The sequence below is a fragment of the Bidens hawaiensis genome, unplaced genomic scaffold (genome assembly GCF_021521415.1).
Source record: "Bidens hawaiensis isolate Kalapana, Puna unplaced genomic scaffold, B.hawaiensis_p1.1 tig00014937_1, whole genome shotgun sequence".
Classification (NCBI taxonomy): Eukaryota; Viridiplantae; Streptophyta; class Magnoliopsida; order Asterales; family Asteraceae; genus Bidens; species Bidens hawaiensis.
Genome location: NW_027492327.1, coordinates 122,175 through 143,413, shown reverse-complemented (window position 1 = coordinate 143,413; position 21,239 = coordinate 122,175). Strand labels below are relative to the sequence as shown.

Below are 21,239 nucleotides of genomic sequence, written 5' to 3'. Positions count from 1 at the left end.
TGTAATCTAAAATGTCAATCCAACAATTGGTCAAACCCGCCATCGAGACTACAAACATTGTTTTTGAAAACTATGTTTTAGACAAGATTTGTATCATAATTTTCAGAAAAAATAAAATAACAAACAATACTGCGTATTGCTATTTAAGAAAAATAAATCCAAACTTGAATTAAATAAATGGTGAGTGGAGGTACATATTTGTCTTCCACAATTTTCATTTTACTAACACACTTCCTCCACACCCATGGGCGGGCTCACGAGATGCCTCTCCACGCCCTGTTCACATAACCGTGGAGTGGTGTTCTATGGACGTTATGCCTATGTTGCCTAACTTCTCATGTACAACCTCCCGTTATACATAGCCTTACACCTACACCTTGTAGCTATTGCTACACATGACACATCCCACATACCATCAACACAGAAGGTATCATTATTCTGTTGACTATGCTTATTTTTTATCGGGACTACGAAATGCCAAACAAAACTACCATTCTATTTCTCCACCATTTCACAATATTATGAGTACCTTAGAATTACTAATGAATGATTGGTTGGCGGTTAACAATTGTTCATATTCTTGCAAAACTTCATCTCTTATTGTGTCACATAAGACTAGAATCTCCTAGATGTTAATTATATACATGTTCATGAGCATATATTCCAAGAAAGACAAACAAATCTAACAACCTATAAATCCTTGTGACCATGACATTTCATAATCGGGGAATATATTGATGCGTCTTTAACGGTAAAAAAGGATCATGATGAACCGGTCGAAATCGTAACTAAGAAGAACACAAAACCATAAATTTAAAATCGTAAGAGAATAATTTTGACCCAAATTAATATAAAAGAAATTTTTATTTTTAATTCGCTTAAAATATTAATTGACCTTCGGACCCGTTCGGCGTTCACAGCCCAATTTATTAGCTTCCCAAGCCCACTTATGTGTTGTTTTGTAACCTTTGGCCCAGAATCACAAACTCCTTAAAGAACAAAACTGATCCATATACTTTATCACATGATATACTTTTGGTTTAATAAATTTTTTGCTTAACTAAGTTTATGTTTGGAATGGATTTTAGCATATTATACAAACAGAAGTACAAAAATAATTAATTTAGGAAGACGTCTTGGTTATGACAAGACGTGTCAACCCTCTCTTCTCTTTGTCAAAACCCATGAATAAACAAGTCTTTTAGTTTCGAACTCTTTTTTTTCAAGCACGAACTTGGCTAGGTCGTTTCGTTTTGACTTACAAGAGCTATAGATTGGCTCGTTCAAAGTTTTTTTTCTAAAACTCAAGCTCAGCTTGTTTTTAGTTTGTTTTTTTCAAGCTTAGGCTCGACTCAAGCTCGAAAGGTACCTTACACGAGCCAAAGCTCCGCTCGAGCTCGACCGTGTAATGTGAAATTGATACATAGAAATCCAAAAGAGGTAAACTTGAAAACACATAAGGCTCAACAAGCCTAAAAACTAGCTTTCCATACAAGGCTTGATAACTAAAGAACCAGGATTTAAGACTTGATATCGGCTCGAGCTCAAAAAAACTCGACCCTTTTTAATACAAGCTCGAGTTGCTTGGCTCATTAATAATAAAGAAACAGTAATTAAACATAAACAGTAACACACGATAGGTTATATCACACAAATTAGACCACCTAAATATAAGTTTCATTAAACTCATGAATCAAAACATCTCTACAAATCATATTAATAATCACAATAACCCAAAATAAAACATCCATACATAAAACACAATTCACTTTCACCTTAACATCTTATGACATCTTACAGTACCAGGAAAATCAACTAACTTGTATGCAACAAGTTCCCCTCTTTCATCTTCATTCATCACTTCGAACCCGAACGACGACGTCCAAGTACTAACCATCTCCGTCACCGCAGGCAACACGAGCCTCTCAACCCCTAAATCTCCCAGTTTTCGTTCGATCTCACCCATAACACCCTACACATCCCCATTCTTCGGTACCTAAACCTCGTTGCCACGAGTGTGATCTCCGCCACTTTACCGCCATGAACACGCAATGTAGCCACCGTAATCATCTCGTCGTCCCTCTCCAAAACCGCAGTGAAAAACCCTTTTAAATTCGATCGGGTTGAGCTTCTACCGAAGACCAAATCCTCGACTAAATCGTTATTGGACCATTTATGCTTTATGGGTTGAAAACACTCGTGCATTACGTCTAATGCAACCTTTAGTTTACTATAAGTTTCCGTGTACTCAAACGTGTCGAATTCGTCGTTTTCAAGCTTTAATATCCTCCAACTTAAAATTTCGGTGAACGGTATGATCGTTTCTCTTGACAGCAATTTTAGCCTGAAGGATATGCGTTCGCAACCCTTCGAGCATAACCAGTTACCATGACCCGACCCGGTTACAAAAAACCCTAACTTTTTAAGACAATCCACGTGGAATTTACGGTCACATTGCTCGCATTTAATTTGATTATCACTATCACTATCACTACCAATATCGCCTTGGTGGCATATTCCACAACGACACGAAGGGCAAAACCAGTGATCCGAATCCGGGATTTGACTCAACCCAATGCACGATAAATGGAAAGAACTCGTGCACGAATCGCATAACACCAGCTCGCCACCATCGATACAAAACGCGCAAAAATCATCGTTTACTGTCGGTTTTACCGATTTCGTGGGCTTTAAGGTTTTCGTAACACGAACAGCTTTGTTGGTGTGTTGTAACAACGTTTGACAATCGAAAATCGACCTCCCATCTTCGAGAAATATGTTGGCAGCCGGTCGACGAATCGTGCTTCCCGCGTGTGCTTCAAATTTACTCAACCAAAAGAACTGATCACAGCAATCACATTGTATACCCGAATCATAAACCCGCCCTTTCGCCAAAACCCGACCATCTTTCTTGCAATACGAGACTCGTGAACCCGATAATATTATGTTCTCTTCGATTAACAACGAAAGAACGCACCTTCGATTGCGTGTAGACGAACCCAAACGCGAACCCGAACCCGCAGACACCTTTCTAATAAGTTTCTTCGGCTTAAAATAGTTCCTTGTGCCACAAGTTTTCTTTCCAACACCAACTTCTTGAACCCTAAAACCCCCAATTTTCTCGTTTTCATAATTTTCGACTAAAAATTCATCTTTTTGTCGTCGAAAATACGATTCTTCGACGTCTTCCAGACGAATCATTTTCTTCGGTCGCTTACCACCCGACGGAAAGCAATTGATTTTCTTTCCGGGTTTGCTCTCGGGTTCTTTAGGGTTTTGGGTTTGAACTGCATGTTGACATAAATCTTTTTCCACCACACGAATCTTTTTCTTCGGTCGACTAATACCCAACGAACAATCGTCAGTTTTCTCGGATTTTTTAGTGTTTTGGGAATGAACCGCATTGAGACATGCGATTCGGAGGGAACAATAAGTTCTCCCAGCGGGAGAATGATACCGCAGTTCCCGGCGGTCATCAGTCTTGTGATAGTAGAAGAAAGACCAACCGAGTGCAGCGAGATGCTTCTTGGCCTTCAAGATTGTTTCTTTAACGTGCGGGTTCTTGACTCGGCCGATATTAACGCCGTCAGAAGCGTACTTGATTATGGCTTCTGGGTTGTGTTCGGGTTGATACTTTACGTAATCTGGAGATAACTCCATTGAAGAAGATTGCTTGATGATGGTGCTGAATCTTGGTTCTTGGAGTGATGACGGTTTAGGGTGTTTTTTTGTGTGAATGAATTGAATATGGGCTATTGATTTTTTTTTTTTTTTGAAAATTGACTTTCATTAAAAACAAACATAACCAACGACTATCACCAAGACGGAGATAGACGCCGAAAGCCAAAAACCAATAACAACAATCACGTTACATCAAATAAACACCATCTTTTCCAATCCACTACCCCTATCTTAGATCTATTTTTGTACCAAAGGAAACCCAAAGATTTTATATCCGCAACCATTTCTACCACCTTAGTGTTCTTGCCCGAAAAAATCTTTTCATTCCTAGCCCGCCAAATCCTCCAACAAGTAATGATAACAATGCCATGAATAATCAATCTCTTGTTCCCCGTCGCACCACTAACCTTATGCACTTCCACCAAATCATTGACATGGAAAACAAAAGATCTAGGGATGTTGCACCATGAACCAATCGCATTCCAAACGGCCATAGAAATGAAACACCCGGTTAACAAGTGCTCGAGCGATTCCTCATTACTCTCACATAAAGCGCAACTATGATCATCACAATGCAAATGACGCCTAGCTAAAGCCTCCTTGGTTGGAAGACAATCCAGAACGGCCCTCCACATAAAAATATTACATTTTTTCGGGACCCAATCGCTCCATTGAAAACCGAAACTCCCAGCATCCACAACGGACCGCACCATCCATCTTTTAATCGACGAAACCTCGAACTCTTTGCAGCTACCAACCGCCCAAGACCATGAATCTTCACGGTCAACCATCACCACCCCTTGAAGGAGATCTTCCAACTTTTGCTTCTCGATCACCTCCTGTTGGGAGCAAGGAGCTCTAAGCCAATCCCACACAATGCGACGAGAGGATCCAGTGACCACCAACCGATCTGCTAACAAGACATTTTTATGTTTTTCTACCGCATATAAGGACGGATACTTGTCCATAATCGGCGCCGAACCCAACCACAAATCCATCCAAAACCGAACTTGGCGACCATTCCCAACTGTGGCCCGGATCACTCTATTAAAACCCACACCATCAACCTTAAATTTGTTCCAAAACATAACACAATTCTTCCAAACCCCGGGAATCCCATTATTAACCTAAGCGAGCAAGCCCCCAACAGCGCGAGGACCCGTGAATAGACAACACTACTCTTCTCCACATCGCGTGATGATCGTTTAGAAATCTCCCAAGCCATTTAGTAATCAGCGCTTGATTATTAACCTCTAAACGAGCGATACCTAAACCCCCTTCTTTTATAGGTTTGGTGACTACCTCCCAAGCCACCCATGACATCTTCCTCACTTCATCCGAACCACCCCATAAGAACCTTCTCATCAAAGCTTCTAAATCATTGATAACCTTCTTGGGTGCCTTAAAAAGCGAAAAATAATAAGTGGGAAGACTATCCAGCACCGATTTAATAAGGGTTACCCGACCGGCAATAGATAACGAATTAACTTTCCATTTAGAAAGCCTCTTCTCGAACTTGGACACAACCGGTTCCCAATTAACCACCCTATTCATGTTAGCACCAACCATAATCCCTAGCTCTAAGTCCATGCTAACTATCCTTTTCCCTCAAACCTTACGGATTCAACATTTATATCTTGATAGCCTGATAGGATATATCACCATTAGAGTTATATCAAAACGTACATACTTTGATATGCCAGAAGTCGCATAAACTGTAAAGGTTTGAACTTTTCATGTTGATAAAAGGACGATAGCCATGTCCCATGCTACAAATGCCACCCTAATGAGTAACCACCCTAGTGCTTTTACAGGCATTTCCACTGCCTACGATCATAACCGTAGTTCTATAAGGATTGCGTTAAGTTTGTCGGCTCTAGAACATGCATGCACCCCTCAAACACAAGACACAAACCGCCAACTCCACAATATCGACCACAGAACGTGAAAGCTGATTTTGTGAAACACAGTGTGTTATTAAGATAATAACGAGCTTCACTTGACACATGAACAAAGTGCTAAATATATACGTTCTAACAAACATTATTATAAAACCAAAAGGAGACTACCCTATACCAAATTGCTTTAAGCATTACAAAATACCTTCAATTTATATTTAGTCATCTAACTGAAAAATTAGATCAAAGTAAATAACATGTGGACTAGAGGGTTAAGTATAATAGTAAAAGAAACTTCTTCACTTTCGTTGAGAAACCCTTTCCCCTTCTCTTCCTTTAAGCCTCACATTTAGAGCTTTACGTCTAATGGTAAGCTGATGATTCAACTATGTTGTGATCATATATGTAAATTTAGTTAAACGTGGTAACACACCTTATTTCATTATATACCCGATTACGATAACATTTTTTTATTGAACAACTAGCAAAAAAAAGTCGGCTACTTGGGGTAGCCCAAACCCACCATCCCACGTTCAAGGAAACCATTATGTATAACATTAATGCACAAACATCATTGTTCATAAAGCATAATTCAAAAGTCATTATTAGCTAATTAGGACAGTTTCATGTCTCGATCATTCAATAGTGTCCAACATCAACATGATTGGTATACCCTCATCAAAAGTTATACATTCAAATTCAAAGGATTCAACAAAATTTCTTAAGAACATCATTTCATCGTTATCTATCACGCACAAACCGTCAAACTTGCTATAATGAATTTTGTCGGGTGCAAATACTTGAAAAGTGCGAAAGATAAGGATACTATTAGCTTATAGAGCTTTATCTTTGTTTTATTGTGTTTTCTGTTTGTCTTAAAACATTTAACCAACAAATCTTTGATACTTCTCAAAGAATTCATGATGGTGGATAATATTACATGGAAGTTGTATAAGTATTCAACTACCTCGACTAGAATGGTGAATAGGAAAGTTGAATGGTTAGAGAATAAATGTTGCTACGTTGGTGACAAAGTTAATTAAGAAAGAGAAGAGGAGATAATGGTGGCAACGTTAGAATTTTTGAGTATATTGTCGTCGAGTTGGGCCGGGGTGATGTACGATGCCATTCGAAATATGAAAAAAAAATATTACTACCTTTTAAAGTTGTCCAATACAAGATTTCATCTTTGGAAAACAAACCATTAAATCTTCGGTTGGGGCGTTGGTAAGAAAGTCTCTTTCGCATCGTTAATATAATCATCACGCATCCGATATGAATATTCTCTAAGTTAATAAACCATTAACATAGAATATCAAAATTCACAGGAAATCATATTCTTCTTTCTTATACATTTAAGATCATGTTTGTCAAGTAGGTTTGGTTCAAACATTCCATCAAACACTTGCTGTGTATAGTAAGTCATGATATAAACAAGCCTATTTAGTTCAATAACCATTAGCAAAAAGTAACAAAATTCACAAGAAATCATGTTCCTATATAACAAGAAACCAAGATCATCAAATTAAATGAACAAATTAATCCATCTCTCAACGTAAATATAAACCCAAATCCCGATGAAACATCTCCATGCTATTCCAAAATCACAAAAAGGAGATTTTTGGAAGTCTTGAACATGTGACGCAAGATATAATACAAAGAGATATACAAACTACATCAATGCTGATATTGATACTCTGGGTAACATTTATTATATGATATGGGGTACATAAAACATTTAATATTCTGTTTTTAAGAAATTTTCAAAAATAGTGACAGATTTAAAAGAAAAGTTGAGAGGTGACATGGACCGAAAAATTTGGTTCAAGAGTAGCCAGTGCATAAAATAAAGAAGAAAACAAAAAATTTACACTAAAAATGTACTTCTTCAAGAAAGTACCATCATCCTATGCTAGATTCGCCCATGTTCAAAAAGACTAGGGTACCGGGACCCTGACCCACATAGTGTGAGTCCGTCCCTTGTTTCACAATGAAGGGGAACTGAATTGAAGATTTTTGGATTATTTGAGGATCAAACGTAGCATGTGTGACTTGAGTTAAATATTTTGATGGTAAAACTACATATTTCGGGTTAATCGTTGGAAGTTCAAACCTTTATTATTGCCTATTACAATATTATCCTCAATGAAGTGAGATGGGGTTTTGATTGATCAAATCTAAGGAGAGCTACATGTGAGAGGGAGAATGACAATGAAAGACTTTGGGTTATCAAATTGTTAATGAAGATGGAGACAAGTCAATAATTTCTCTCAACCAATTTTATCCTTAGGAATTATAGTTATAGTAGGAAACACGTTTCGAAACTATAATAATAATGTCAATGTATATTTTGTGTGGTTTAATTTGATCCTAAACAAAAATAAAAAAGTTGTGTCCTGAAGTTGGGGTTATAAACATGGTTGTTTGTTATTGTGTGTGTTCGATCCAATTAATTCCACCATATTTAAGTTTGCAAGCTAAGACCTTATAAAAAATCGAATTTATAATCTCATTATATAAAAATAATAAATTATAAATATGTCACATTTTCCGATCGCTCTCTACACTTGTGACTTGGCATGATAAGTAACAAATATCAACACAAATACAGTCTAATCCAATTTATTCTTATCCTCAATGTTTTGGATTATGCAGATTTTCAAGGAAACGTATTTTGTATTGTTTATACTTTTAGTACTCATTGGCTACTAATGTAGTACATCACGTACAACGATATATCAAGCATGATTGACCAAATTGGATAATGCATGTGGGACAGTGGGAGGAATATATTCGTAAAATTACCCATATTTAGAATATATGGGTTGGCGAAAACACCCCTATTTATATGGATACAATATGTAATAACCGTAACAAACCAGAAAAATAGTAATTAATGAAATTAAATAAATACCTATTCCTATTAAAAAAACCCAAGAATAATTGTAATTACGAGTGAAATAAAAAGTGGCTTCTTTTTGGCGATCAACATAATCAAAGTGTGTCGTAAATTCCCCATGAATATGTTAAAATCGGAGTTGTAAAAGTAGGTCTAGAAGACCAAGTAATCGCTACAAGGTATAATGCAGATGCGGCTCTTTTTAAGTACGTCTAATTACTTGGAATTGAACTAGGGCCGATCTTGATTTAATACTAAAGAATGAATATCATTTTTATAAACAATTATTATCAACTTTAAGAATACTTAACTATTTAAGGATGCACTTTTTATTTTTTTATATTGATATTAATGTATTTTGTTATGAATATTAGTAAAGTAATGTTATTTGATATACATGTAATTTCTCAAAAAATAATTTATCATGTCTGAATACCTCCGAGTACTTTCCGTCTAGATGAGTACTCGTCACTCTCAGTCAACCGAATCATGAGCGTCTAACGACTTCTGAAATCATAGTAAAAATAATGCCCACGAAGGCATGAATCAACTCTTTCTTCTTTCTTTAATTAATGCCCATATGAAATTTGGCAAGAAATATTTAACCACTTGAAAAAGGATAGCCACATTAAAAAAACAACTTTGCTTCCTCCAAACAACGTTTCAACAATTCAACCTCTTTAGTGCAGATGGGACACAAAAAATAAGGCACGTAAACAAGATATATCGATTATATAAATTCCAGACGTAGTGCTTTTATCTTAGTTCAAATAATTAAATGACGAGTATGGTGTTTAAGTTCTGAATTAAAGATGGCCAATTAATGCAATATTTGTAGACCATACGTGCCTTAGGGGGGCATTTTCTACCAGATCACTTTTTTTAGTCAAATATTTGTGTAATGGTTAATGTTCATTCAAGCCATATATGATATTATTGTTGAAATACTCTTGCCTCTTCATACCCATATAATGTCCCGGGGGTGGTATATATATGGTATGTGAACTTCATATGAACCTATAATGTCTTTATAATATTCTATACACTGATGGTGTTAATTATGTGAAGAGATCATTTTATAATGTTACTTTCACGTGAAAACCCTTTATAACTACTAAAGTAAGTTCGTCAAACTAAATATGTGCATTAGTTGCCAACCTTATACATGTCGTCATTAGTCGGCAAGGTAAGGCGACAAAAAAACAAAAGCAGGCAACCCAAATAATATCGTGCTTAACGTCATGTCTCGTACGTGTCCCACATAAAAGGAAACTAAGATTTTTTGTTGTGAAGTGTGAGAAAATCAATTGTTCAAGTTGCATTTATTTTTTTTGTTATTATAATTTTTTAATAGCCAAGTGCAACTAGTTGTTGTAGGACCTTGAAAGACTTACCACAAGTATATAATCCATCTTATCCAACTTCGAATCTCCTTTATAGCGATGTTGCCCATATTTCAAAGCATGTGCATGCAGTACCGGCCCTACAGTATAATTAAGGGCTTAAGGCCTCTAATTTGAGAAGGCCTCCATATTTTGAAAGCATGTAGAACCAAGGTTTGTGCCAACCGGTAGAGAGATCAATAAGAGTAGGAATCTAGATTAATCGGACAAGCTGAAAGTTTTAATTGCGTCGATGAAGTGTTTCCCATACGTAGGTGATGATAAAAAAGAGGTTGCAGGTTTTTTTATTGAAAGAGGAGATGGTTAATGGTTAAAGGAAACCACACAATTGAATTGAATGCCAGCCACTCATTTTTTTCTCTATTAATCTATGTGTTTTCAATTATTTTTATTAAAATCTCTTTACTCTTTTTTATTCTTTCTTTCTTTTTATTAATCTAATAGTCTATTGAACGTATCCTTTATTTACGATGTTTATAATTATACTTTTTATTAATATTTAACCTTTTTCTATGTATATCTTTTGATGTATAACATATGTCCATATATAGATTGTATGTTTTAAAGGTTAAATGTTTTAATATTTACACGCGTAAATATTTATGCTATTAAAAATTAGTATAATCTATACTTGACAAAATAAAATAACATATTGATAACAAATAATTTGTGAAAGGGCCTCAAATTTTTTATTTGCTTTAGGCCTCTAAAAAGGTTGGGCCGGCCCTGTGTGCATGAGCCGAGATTCGAACTTGAGCACCACCTCAAGAGAAAACCCTTGACCACCCCCAATAAATGGAAGTGGTTGTTCATGTACCAAGTTGCAACTTAACAACGAGCATACGTGCTTTAAATGTAGATGTTAAAGATGATCCAAAAGGTTATTTTCTTGGATTTATGTCTCCTCGCACGCCTTTTCTTGGATGGAGTTATATTTTCAAGTTTGATTGCAGTGGTAATCACTTCGGACATAAATTCGTAATACCGCTAGAATCGGATTAGTCGGAAAGTAGTAGAGACATACCACTACAATCAGATAAGCCGAAAAACAATCAGAGACGACTTGAATCTTATTGAGCCATTTGAATTATTAATATTCGAGGTTGAATAAAAGATGAATATATTAGTGGTTTATAATTTGGTTGTGTGTGTAAAAAAGTTGGATTTTATTGGGATATTATGAATGTTTTATTTGTAGTGTTTAGCTACGGTTTTGGTTCAAATAAAAAAGGTTAATTATTAACGGCCGGTCAACAAGTAAATTGGTTAATAAAAGGTCATGTTCGGGTTGACTCATAGTTCAAACCGGTAGCATTCGGTTGACTTATCATATGATGGTGGCACCAAAGCCCACATGAGTCCACTGTTTATGGTTTTTCCACCCCCAAATGGAAACGAAAAGACACTGCCCCAAGTGGAAACGAAAAGAGAGGGGTCAAAAAAGACCGATTAAATAACAGAAGATCATGCTTCAATTTCAGTTATGCCTCATTTCAAAACTAAATCACACCAAATTGAACATGAACAAGACTTGTTTCGACGTTTGCTATTGGATTTATGGTCCAATATGATTTTTAAAGTCGGAAAACCAATATTTCAGTTTTGATTTGTTTTAAGCTCAATACCATCTCAGACATACCTCATGTACTTCCCTAGTAGATATACACAATAGTTTATGACTTGTTTTTTCTATATATAGTAAACCAATATTTGTTGAAACTAGAATTAAGCTAAACAAGTTGTCAATTCTCAAAGAACGTTACTTAAGCTTTGAGCCAGGTGCCCACACGGCTTATGGACATGAATGCAACTTTGACCACGTAAGCTTATAATTCTAAATATCCTAACAATATTATATTATTTGGGTTTGGAAATGATATAGTTGTGATAGCGATTTGTTTAACCAATTACGGACTCAAATCGTGTTTGGAATAAGCTTAGAGCATTCACAATAGGCTACACGTCCTAATGTCCAAGTTCATGTGATAGCCTTGACTTTAAGGGAGCCCAACTCTACCACCGTAGAGAATTAAAGATTGTTGTAAGTTTGACTTTGGGAACTTGCTGCAAACTTGGAGTATAGGTCCCTCTATCTCTCTTACACACCCATATCATACAATATTAAACTTATGCATACATATTTAATATTTTTTAATAAGGTTTGTGAAGTTTTGTTGTTGGGAAAGAAAATTAGTTTTTGATAAAAGTTTGAAATATGATGTGGCGATTTCATACCAAATATTAGAGTTGGCGATTTCAAACACAGCCTCGAACACGACACAAAATTAAATAGGTTCTGGATCAATTACTAACAAAAAGTGTTTTAATAAATAGTATAATTCGAATACAACACATTTAATATATTAGAAGGTTAATAATAAACTGGTTACCTTATTAACTTGTTGTAAGTATTTTTTTAGTACATATATAGATGTTAAGATGAAAATTTAAAAAGTGGTAATGTTTAAATTTGAATTTCTAAAGTTTTTATTTTTTTTAACTCTTCATTACGTACCACTTAATATTAATTTTAAAAATTCGTAGATTAGTTTTAAGTGTTATAAATATATATTATTGTGGTTATCAATACCTAATATAGATTAGGCTTATTGTCCAAGTTATCTTCTCTTTATATACATCTTATTATACCTCATTGTAATATACACCCTATTAATGAAATCTCTCCCTTTCTCCCTACATCTCCTTCTCCTATGTGTAAGCTATTAGGCTTGTTTCACAATACGTTATCAGCACGAGTTGCTTAACTCATTTTTATTATTTTTTTATTTTTTGCTCCTTACCTTTGGTCAAAACCCCATGGAGATACCGGCAAAAGAAGAAGATGGAAGTCAATGAATAGCTTGCCAATAACCTAAGAGTGAGGCAATCATCTCAGCTAAACGAGTTCTTCATTTATAATTCAGGTAACAAGACTAGCCCTTGTAATTCATGTTTATACTCATATGCGCACGTCTTTGATTTATAAGAGGTTGATATTCTGTTTGTAATAAACTAACTCGAAACAAAAACATTATTTTGTTCATAAAACAATAATAGTAGACAAAAGTCAAAAGGCTAAAATACTTCACTTCTCTTTTCGATATTATTTTTCACATAGACTAGGACCTAAGGGAAGTCGTTCAATATTGGCCTATTAGGTAGTAATCTGATTTTTGGTAAATCGAAGATATTAAAATTATTCATATTTACAATAATTAGTCCACTATGATGATACTTTTTTCCATATATATAATTGGTACATGAAAAATTATTCATGGGTCCAGTAACATGTTATTATTTATTATGCATACAATGATACAAGAGTGGTTTAATTATATTAAAATTTAATGATTCTTTTGTAAAGATTTTTGAATTTTTTTACCGGGTAAGCTTATGAATTTTTATATTTGGTTTTAAAATAAATGGATAGTTAACTTTCATATTGAGAAGAAAAGAGAGATTATAGTCATTACATGTATTTGCTCATTTAGAAGAAAATACTATTTATTCATGCATTATATTTTGTAAAACTGAATATTCTTTTAGCAATCTTAATTAAATATATATATATATATATATATATATATATATATATATATATATTCTGTGAAGATATCTATAATATTTTATGCATATGGTTGTTAAGATGTATGAATTCATCATGTTTAGAAATTATATATGCATAATATTGATTTAGATTAATAAACTTGATCTCTTGACAAATTAAGAAGTTTCTAATAATTAGTAAAATCTATTTTTACGTATAATGAATTACGGACTAGATTATTAATCTATAATAATGGAGATATACATGGAAGGTTCCTTTAGATGAAGTTCCTAATGGTTAAAAGCTTAAAAGGAACATATCATCAATATATTTTCTTTTAAACTATTTAATGGTTTAATTCATTCACAATAAAGATTTTTTACAATTTAATGGTAACAATATTTTACGTACTTGGCTGCCAAGTTAATTAGAACTTTCCATAAAATATATTTACGTTGAGGTTCACGACAGCTTTGTCTAGTTTTAAATGAATCCTTGTATTAATTAATTAAGTTCTTGTTTTTTTTAATAAAAAAATAATAATAAAAAATAACTAAGCAAGAATTATTAATTTATGTATGTCGTGGATATACAAATTAGTATATGGATGTAATCATATATACGTTTTATAACTTTGCTTAATCAAATATAATTGAAACATATGTATGACAAAAGATATATTTGTAACATTGAGATCTTCAACACATATGGAAAAGAATGATATGTTACGAAAATAAAGGTTTTTAACTCTTAGTAAAGAATTTATTATAGCATTAAAGAAATTCAATGAGAAATTTGTTTATGTTTCAAAGTGTAGTAGTATATATATGTATGCAACATATATACGTGTGAATGCTTATGGTATGATATGTGGATACATGACTTATATATTTGTTTATAACGGATGAAAAACAAACATCTTATTTATCAAAGTTTTAATAAAACTTGTTTTATATTGAGACATTGTATGATGTCGAGTATTGTAGAATCTAAATTTAGTTGTGTTCTATGTCTTAAAATATATTACATAGATCGATGATAGTATTGAAGAAAACTATATGATCAAAGATGTGGTTTTGTATTACCGTTACAAAATATTATAAACGCGTTTGAATAATGGTTAAGATTCATTTATAACACGACACTTGATGTGTCAAACTATGTAAATCTCGTTGTTAAAGGTTATAAAGTATTAGCATGGTAAATCTTACATGACTCATTCATGTAATTACTTCTCGATGATTAATTATAAGGAAAATCTTGATAAGACACTTTTTCATTTGTCAAACCTCAAATATGCTCGTGAAGTAGCATATTATTAAATACGTATGAAAAAATTTGAAGTGATTTTGTATTCATGTCCGAGAAAATATGACTAAACCATGAAAATGGTTTGGTTTTATATCATTCCATAAAGTGAATGTGACTATATAATGATCATTGTATATATTACGATCATGAACACGATTGAGAAAATCTCTATAATGATGGTCATATTAAAAACGAGATCGACCATAGGAATTTGTTAGCATGGTCATGTTAATAATGAGATCGACCACCACAAGTGGCAAATGGATTGATCATATATGAGAACAAAATATGGAGATACAAAAGTGAAACCGCATGATCGCTTGAAATGATAATAAAAGGTTCTCTTACATTTTATGTATTGTATTAAAGAAGCATATAATACATATACGATCATAAACATGAAGTTTATGGATCATGATTATATAATGGCATGGCCGGTTAGACCACACCGAGTCAATGATGTGAAATTTATTGAGGAACTAAAAGATTCTTTCTAACAATTATACATGTAATATTGCTCTCGAAGGGAATTATAAAACCAAATGAAGGAGGGTGTGAATCCCTAAATGTCATGGAATTGAGAAAAAGATACACATATCCTAAACATGATACCATTTAGTGTTTTCAAAATCGATGCATCGTCTAAATGGTTATCAATTTCACAACTTAAAGTTTGTGTGATTTGTGGCTTAGCTAATGAGATAGCAAGCACAATATTATGTATTTTCATATTTATATTTGGTTATATAATGAATTCGATTACCAAGTTATTAATAATCATTGGGATAATTGTTGAACTCCATATAGATTATGTTCACAAATAAATTGTTTATGTTGTGAGACAATTATTGAACGTCTACAATTGATTTCAAAGCAAGTGATTATAAGAGCAACAATTCATGTTTGCATTTGGGTACATGTATGTTACATACAATATCATAATTCACATCAAGCCAATAAGTTATAATAATTACTCCCCATTAAAGTTGGTTTTTGGTCAGGAACCAATTATTTATCATCTAATATTTGGTGTGTGTTATATATTGAAATTAATCCACCACAACACACAAAGATGAGACCACACAGGAAGTTGGGAATTTATGTCGGGTATTAAATTTTATCTATGATTAAATACTTAGAGCCATTAGTGAGATATTTGTTTATGGCTCATCGGTGTTCAGTTTAATGAATTAACATTTCCAACATTAGAGGGAGATATAAGCAGTTGGAAAACGAATTTAGTTGGAATGAATTATCACTGATCCTCAAACTAAATTATATGAACTAAAAGTTCAAAGGATAATTCATGTATAAAGATTAACAAATCATCTACCAGACGATTCACTGACCAAAAGGGAGTGTCTAACTAAGACACCTATACAAACTGCTAATGCTCCAATTAATAAATGTCCCAAAAGAACAAACACGTATTGATAATAAGTCTAATGCACGCTTGTAGCGTGGTAGATTGATCGGTTCCAAATGTAAAATTTTCTTGAAAATTGGAGCAAGTAATAAAGATGGTCAAGTCGAGGTGCAGTAAAAGGTCTCTTGAGTGAGATTAGACATGATGGTTCTTAAAGAACTTTAGGTACCTGAAAACAAAGAGCTCTCAAAAATTATTGTATCATGTCTATAAATATATATGGAATCGAAATAAAGTCGACGTCATTATACTTTCATTTATATATATATTTAGCGCTTGAAATGATGATGAGGATCAAGCATCTAAATCTGCCAATGAAAAATGATTGGCCAAAGCGGAAAGACACAAACAAGACAGAGTTGAATTCTCTAAATAACGGAAAGTTTTGGACCAGCAGTCCGTACAACTAAAGTTGTAAAATGTGTTAGATACAAACGGGTATTGTATATGAGTTATGAAAATTCATCAAGTGATATAAGGAAAAATTGATGCAAGACCCATGATTAATTATGAGGAGACACATTCTCCAATGGTAGAAGCAATGACTTTCCGATAACTAAACAATCTGGTAATATAATGAGAGAATTTATATGCGTCTAATAAATATTGTTATTCAGTTGATACTGAAAGTTCACAAGAAAATATATGAAGGATTTAAATTATCAAATCATGTAAAGTAAGTTCTCGAGAACATATTAATTGTTGTGTATAGAGTAGTATTTGAATACTTTACGATTATTGAATATGTTGAATATAAATGGAACTCCTGAAGAGTTTCCTAAGACAGTTGTATACTTGAAAGGTTGATTGATACATCTTAATGATGGAATTCTTGTGCATCAATAAGCATACACATAGAAGAGAATGCACATGATGAGTACAATATCTCAATAAACAAAAAAAATTTATAGTATGGAATTTTGATATGTGACATAAAATTATGTGTTAATGAGCAAGTTTATGCAGCAAAAAATCCTAGAAAAGTGAATGCGTATGCATAAATTGTCAAGTTGACAAGAAGTCCATGATGGATTCGTGAATGCATGGATTTATGATTATTATGTATGGACTAAATTATTCGAATTGACTTTGGCACAAATCAAGAGATATTTTGATAAAGAGGGAGATAAGTTGGATATATTTAGTCATACTTTTATCAAAATTTCACTCTTAAAAGGTCATTATAATCACAATTTACAATGATGTACATATCACCAAGAAAAACTTATGAGCTTTTAAAGAGAAAATTCTTTTTGAAAGAACTTGACACAGTGTGATTATTGTTCGACTTATAGTTTGAGTATATGTGTAATTATATGCTTATAAATCCATCAAAGTGCATCTAGAAAATGTTGAGACATTTTACCATAGACAAATTTAATCCTTTTAGCATGTTAAAGGATGTCTAACAATGACTCTATATCATTGTCTATCTGAATATGAATATTATTGGTTCAGAAATACCATAATTAAATACATATATGCATTATGTTGTTAGCTATATTATTATTTTCTTTATTATATTTATCAGCATGTGTCCTGCTATGAGACATCAGAATGGGTTAAAACATATATTTCAGGTATGAAAATATGTGTTTATATTTTACTAACCCATCAAAACAAAGTTTGGTTAGTCTTGTTGATGCAGAGAAACACAACAGGATCATAGTGTTTACCAGATGAAGCAATAGAAGTTTTCACGTGTAGATCATACAACATCATTCAACTTAAGGATTCAAATGTCAACGAACGAAGACGCAAATGATTGACTACAAAGTTTTGAGCAACTTTCATAGAAGATCGATATTTACCATTTTGACAGATTTATAAATCAGGGGGAGACAATACGCGCTGCACTCTTTTTCCCTTAGCTATGGTTTTGTCCCACTAGGTTTTCCTAGCAAGGTTTTTAATGAGGCAGCATCAACATGCGTATTAAGTTGATAACAAAGGGAGATTGTTATAAATATATATTATTGTGGTTATCAATACCTAATATAGATTAGGCTGATTGTCCAAGTTATCTTCTCTTTATATACATCTTATTATACCTCATTGTAATATACACCCTATTAATGAAATCTCTCCCTTTCTTTCTACATCTCCTTCTCCTATGTGTAAGCTATTAGTCTTGTTTCACAATATTAAGTGTATTTTTCAATTCTCTCTTTGTTCAATTATTGTAATTCTGAGCTAAATATGTAAAAATGTGTTTGTTAATTGTGGAGGTATAATCGAGCAGTTAAAAAGACGAATCACAAAAATGTTCCATTTAAGCAGTGTAATCAATTTTTAATTTGTTAAGTCAACGGATCAAGCCAAAATACAAGCTCAACAAAACTCGATATTTAGTTACTCTGACATGAAATGATATAAATAAAAATATAGGTTGTGTTCAAGTAAAACACTTCAACCAACACATACATGCAAATATGTTGTGTCACAAAGTTTAGGAAGACAAATCATAGGTGGAATAATATCTTTACACTTCATAGGTCATATATATCTTCTTCCTTACAATATTCATCTACTGATGTGATCAATAAACGACTGTAGCTGCAACCAAGAATCCCCATCTTCCTTCACCGATTTCCTTACACCGTCGCCAATCTCCACCGCCCTCCTCCGTGTCTCCTCCCCATCCTTTGTCGCCATCAATATCCTCACCGCCTTTTCGACATCTTCCGCCACCACTATCTCATCTCTCCACTTCCAATCTCTAACCGTCACTCCAACTTTCAGAATATTGGTAATAAGCACCGAGTTAGTCGGCTGATCCGAATGCATGGGCCAAGCCACAATTGGCACACCCATTGATATACTCTCCATACACGAGTTCCATCCACAGTGACTCATGAACCCGCCTGTGGCCCTGTGGGCCAAGATTTCTAGTTGTGGGGCCCATTCTCGAACCACCAACCCTCTCCCTTTGATTCGTTCTTCGTATCCTTTTGGTAATTCGACCGTAATGTATTCATCAAAAACATCACCTTTATCGGCATCTCTTAGTGCCCATATGAACTTTTGCTCGCTAGTTTCTAACCCGATCGCGATCTCTGTGATTTGTTCTTTGGTGAGTGATGTTGTTGTCCCGAAAGAAACGAATATCACCGTATTTGGTTCTTGTGTATCTAGCCATTTAAGACACTTGTACCCTATAGGAAACATATAATCATGGTAAAATATTCATTGTAATCATATAAAGTAATAACATGTTGCCTACTTGTAGAAAAGGAGGATTTAATTTGTTAATACTAAAAAATAATAACCAATCTTACTTTTAAGGATTGATATAGTGATAAACACCTAATTCCTTGAAGAAAGACCGATGCTTCCACTAGTTTAATTACTATCGTAACATCTCGAAGACTAGTTAACCAACACAAACTGTGATTTATCTGATCTCTCGGTACCAAAGGTAATAATTGGTTACAAAAAAAAGAGTAATACCTTTCTCTCCTTTTGTTGTCCTTATAATGTCTAGGGGATTAAAAGGACCAAGAGCCCACAACGTCTTGTTTCGATTTCTCTCTTCATTTTCAAGTAGATCTAACATGGGTTGCTCCATGATTCTACACGAGTTATAGATGCGACCGGAGTTTAGTTTTGCGTAATCATGTTGCATAGCCGTAAACTTCTTGAACTCGGCGGTGAAACAGTCCTCGAACGACAAGTGGGCGTACGTCAATACTACTGAATCAGTTATGTTGTCAAATTGTTTACGAATGTTTTTTAAAGTATACAACAATATGGTAAAAGCCGATACACTATGAAAAGTGTAGGATTCGGCGTTTGGAAGGGATACAAAGTCTTGGATCACCGAGCCCATGAGGGAGTCATGGATGATCACAAGGCGGCGTGTGGTGGCCGAGAGTTTACGGAGAAGGGACGCCACCGGGTGGCGGAGTTGGGTGGTGACTTCACATAAAGGTTGAAGGTGTGAAGGGAATTTGATGGTGGAATTAGGGTTTGGTTTTGGAGACACAAAGTTAGGTGTTTTTAGTTCATGGAAATGGATAGTGGCAACCTTGAGTGGGTCCCACCCTTGAACCCGGAATTTCGCTTGGCGGCAGTGGGTGGTGGTGCTGATGAAGTGAACGGGGACGTTGCGGTCGGAGACAAGGCGGGAGAGGTGGAGGAGTTGGTTCAAGTGGCCTTGTAATGGAAGTGGAACCATCACCACGGCTGCCGGAAAGGGTGGTGGCTCATTGTTTCTAACGTGGGCCATTTTTGGTATGTGTGGAATAAGTTATGTTTGTTACGGTCTTTGGTTAATTAGTAGGGTTTTTTATATAATAACGTTTTATGCATGGTGATGCAATATTGAATATTGGTGATGTGTGTTTGACCAAAATAGGTTAGTTGTGGGTATTACTAACATGTTTTTATTCCTCTTTAAATATATCCCTTCTAGACAATTTTTCTAAGCAATTCAGATCATTTTATTTTGTTTTTTTACAATTATTTTTCAAATTTCACCATGATTTATATATTAACAATTTCTATATTATTACCATTATATATATATATATAATTTCATTAATTCTTATATATTGAAACATTAAAAATTTTAAAAATCTCCATTTTCAGTCATTTATAAGCGCTTACAAAAAGATTAAAAACATATAAAAAAAACTAATAAAACTAAATAACGATGATTGACAAAACACCAAACACCAAGCTAAATGTTCATGTCTTACTTTTATGGCATTGTTTATCTACATATATGTTACATATATGTTATATTATAATATATAAGTTTAAATGAGTCAAAATAACAGGCACAACCATCTTATTATACTTAAATATCCAGTTTTTAGTAATTTAGGTGGGTGAAAATAGCCCCAAACCAAATTGATTCACTAAAAATTGGATATTTTAGTTAATTAAGGTGAGTTCGGATCATTTTGATTCATTTATACTAAAGTTGTATACACTAAGACTATTTTAAAGTAGTTTCGAGTCATTTTAACTAATTTAAACTTTCAGTTTGATATATTAAGTGTATAAAAGTAGGCCCGGGTTATTTGACACACTAAAAGTAAAGGACTGATATGTTAAGTACTGTATCAAA

At 33.9% G+C, this 21,239-nt stretch overlaps 1 protein-coding gene and 1 pseudogene across 1 annotated transcript; both read right to left on the bottom strand.

Annotated features, from left to right (window-relative positions):
- Positions 1–1,667: 1,667 nt before the first annotated feature.
- On the bottom strand, positions 1,668–3,715 carry LOC143548188 (increased DNA methylation 1-like; annotated as a pseudogene).
- A 14,808-nt stretch (positions 3,716–18,523) lies between these two features.
- On the bottom strand, positions 18,524–20,419 carry LOC143548185 (zeatin O-glucosyltransferase-like). The gene is made up of 2 exons (XM_077039425.1): positions 19,616–20,419; positions 18,524–19,320 (listed from the first exon to the last, which is right to left on the bottom strand). Exons 1-2 carry the CDS (start codon positions 20,391–20,393, stop codon positions 18,689–18,691), a joined length of 1,410 nt encoding a protein of 469 aa, XP_076895540.1. The 5' UTR covers positions 20,394–20,419; the 3' UTR covers positions 18,524–18,688.
- Between the last annotated feature and the right edge of the window lie 820 nt (positions 20,420–21,239).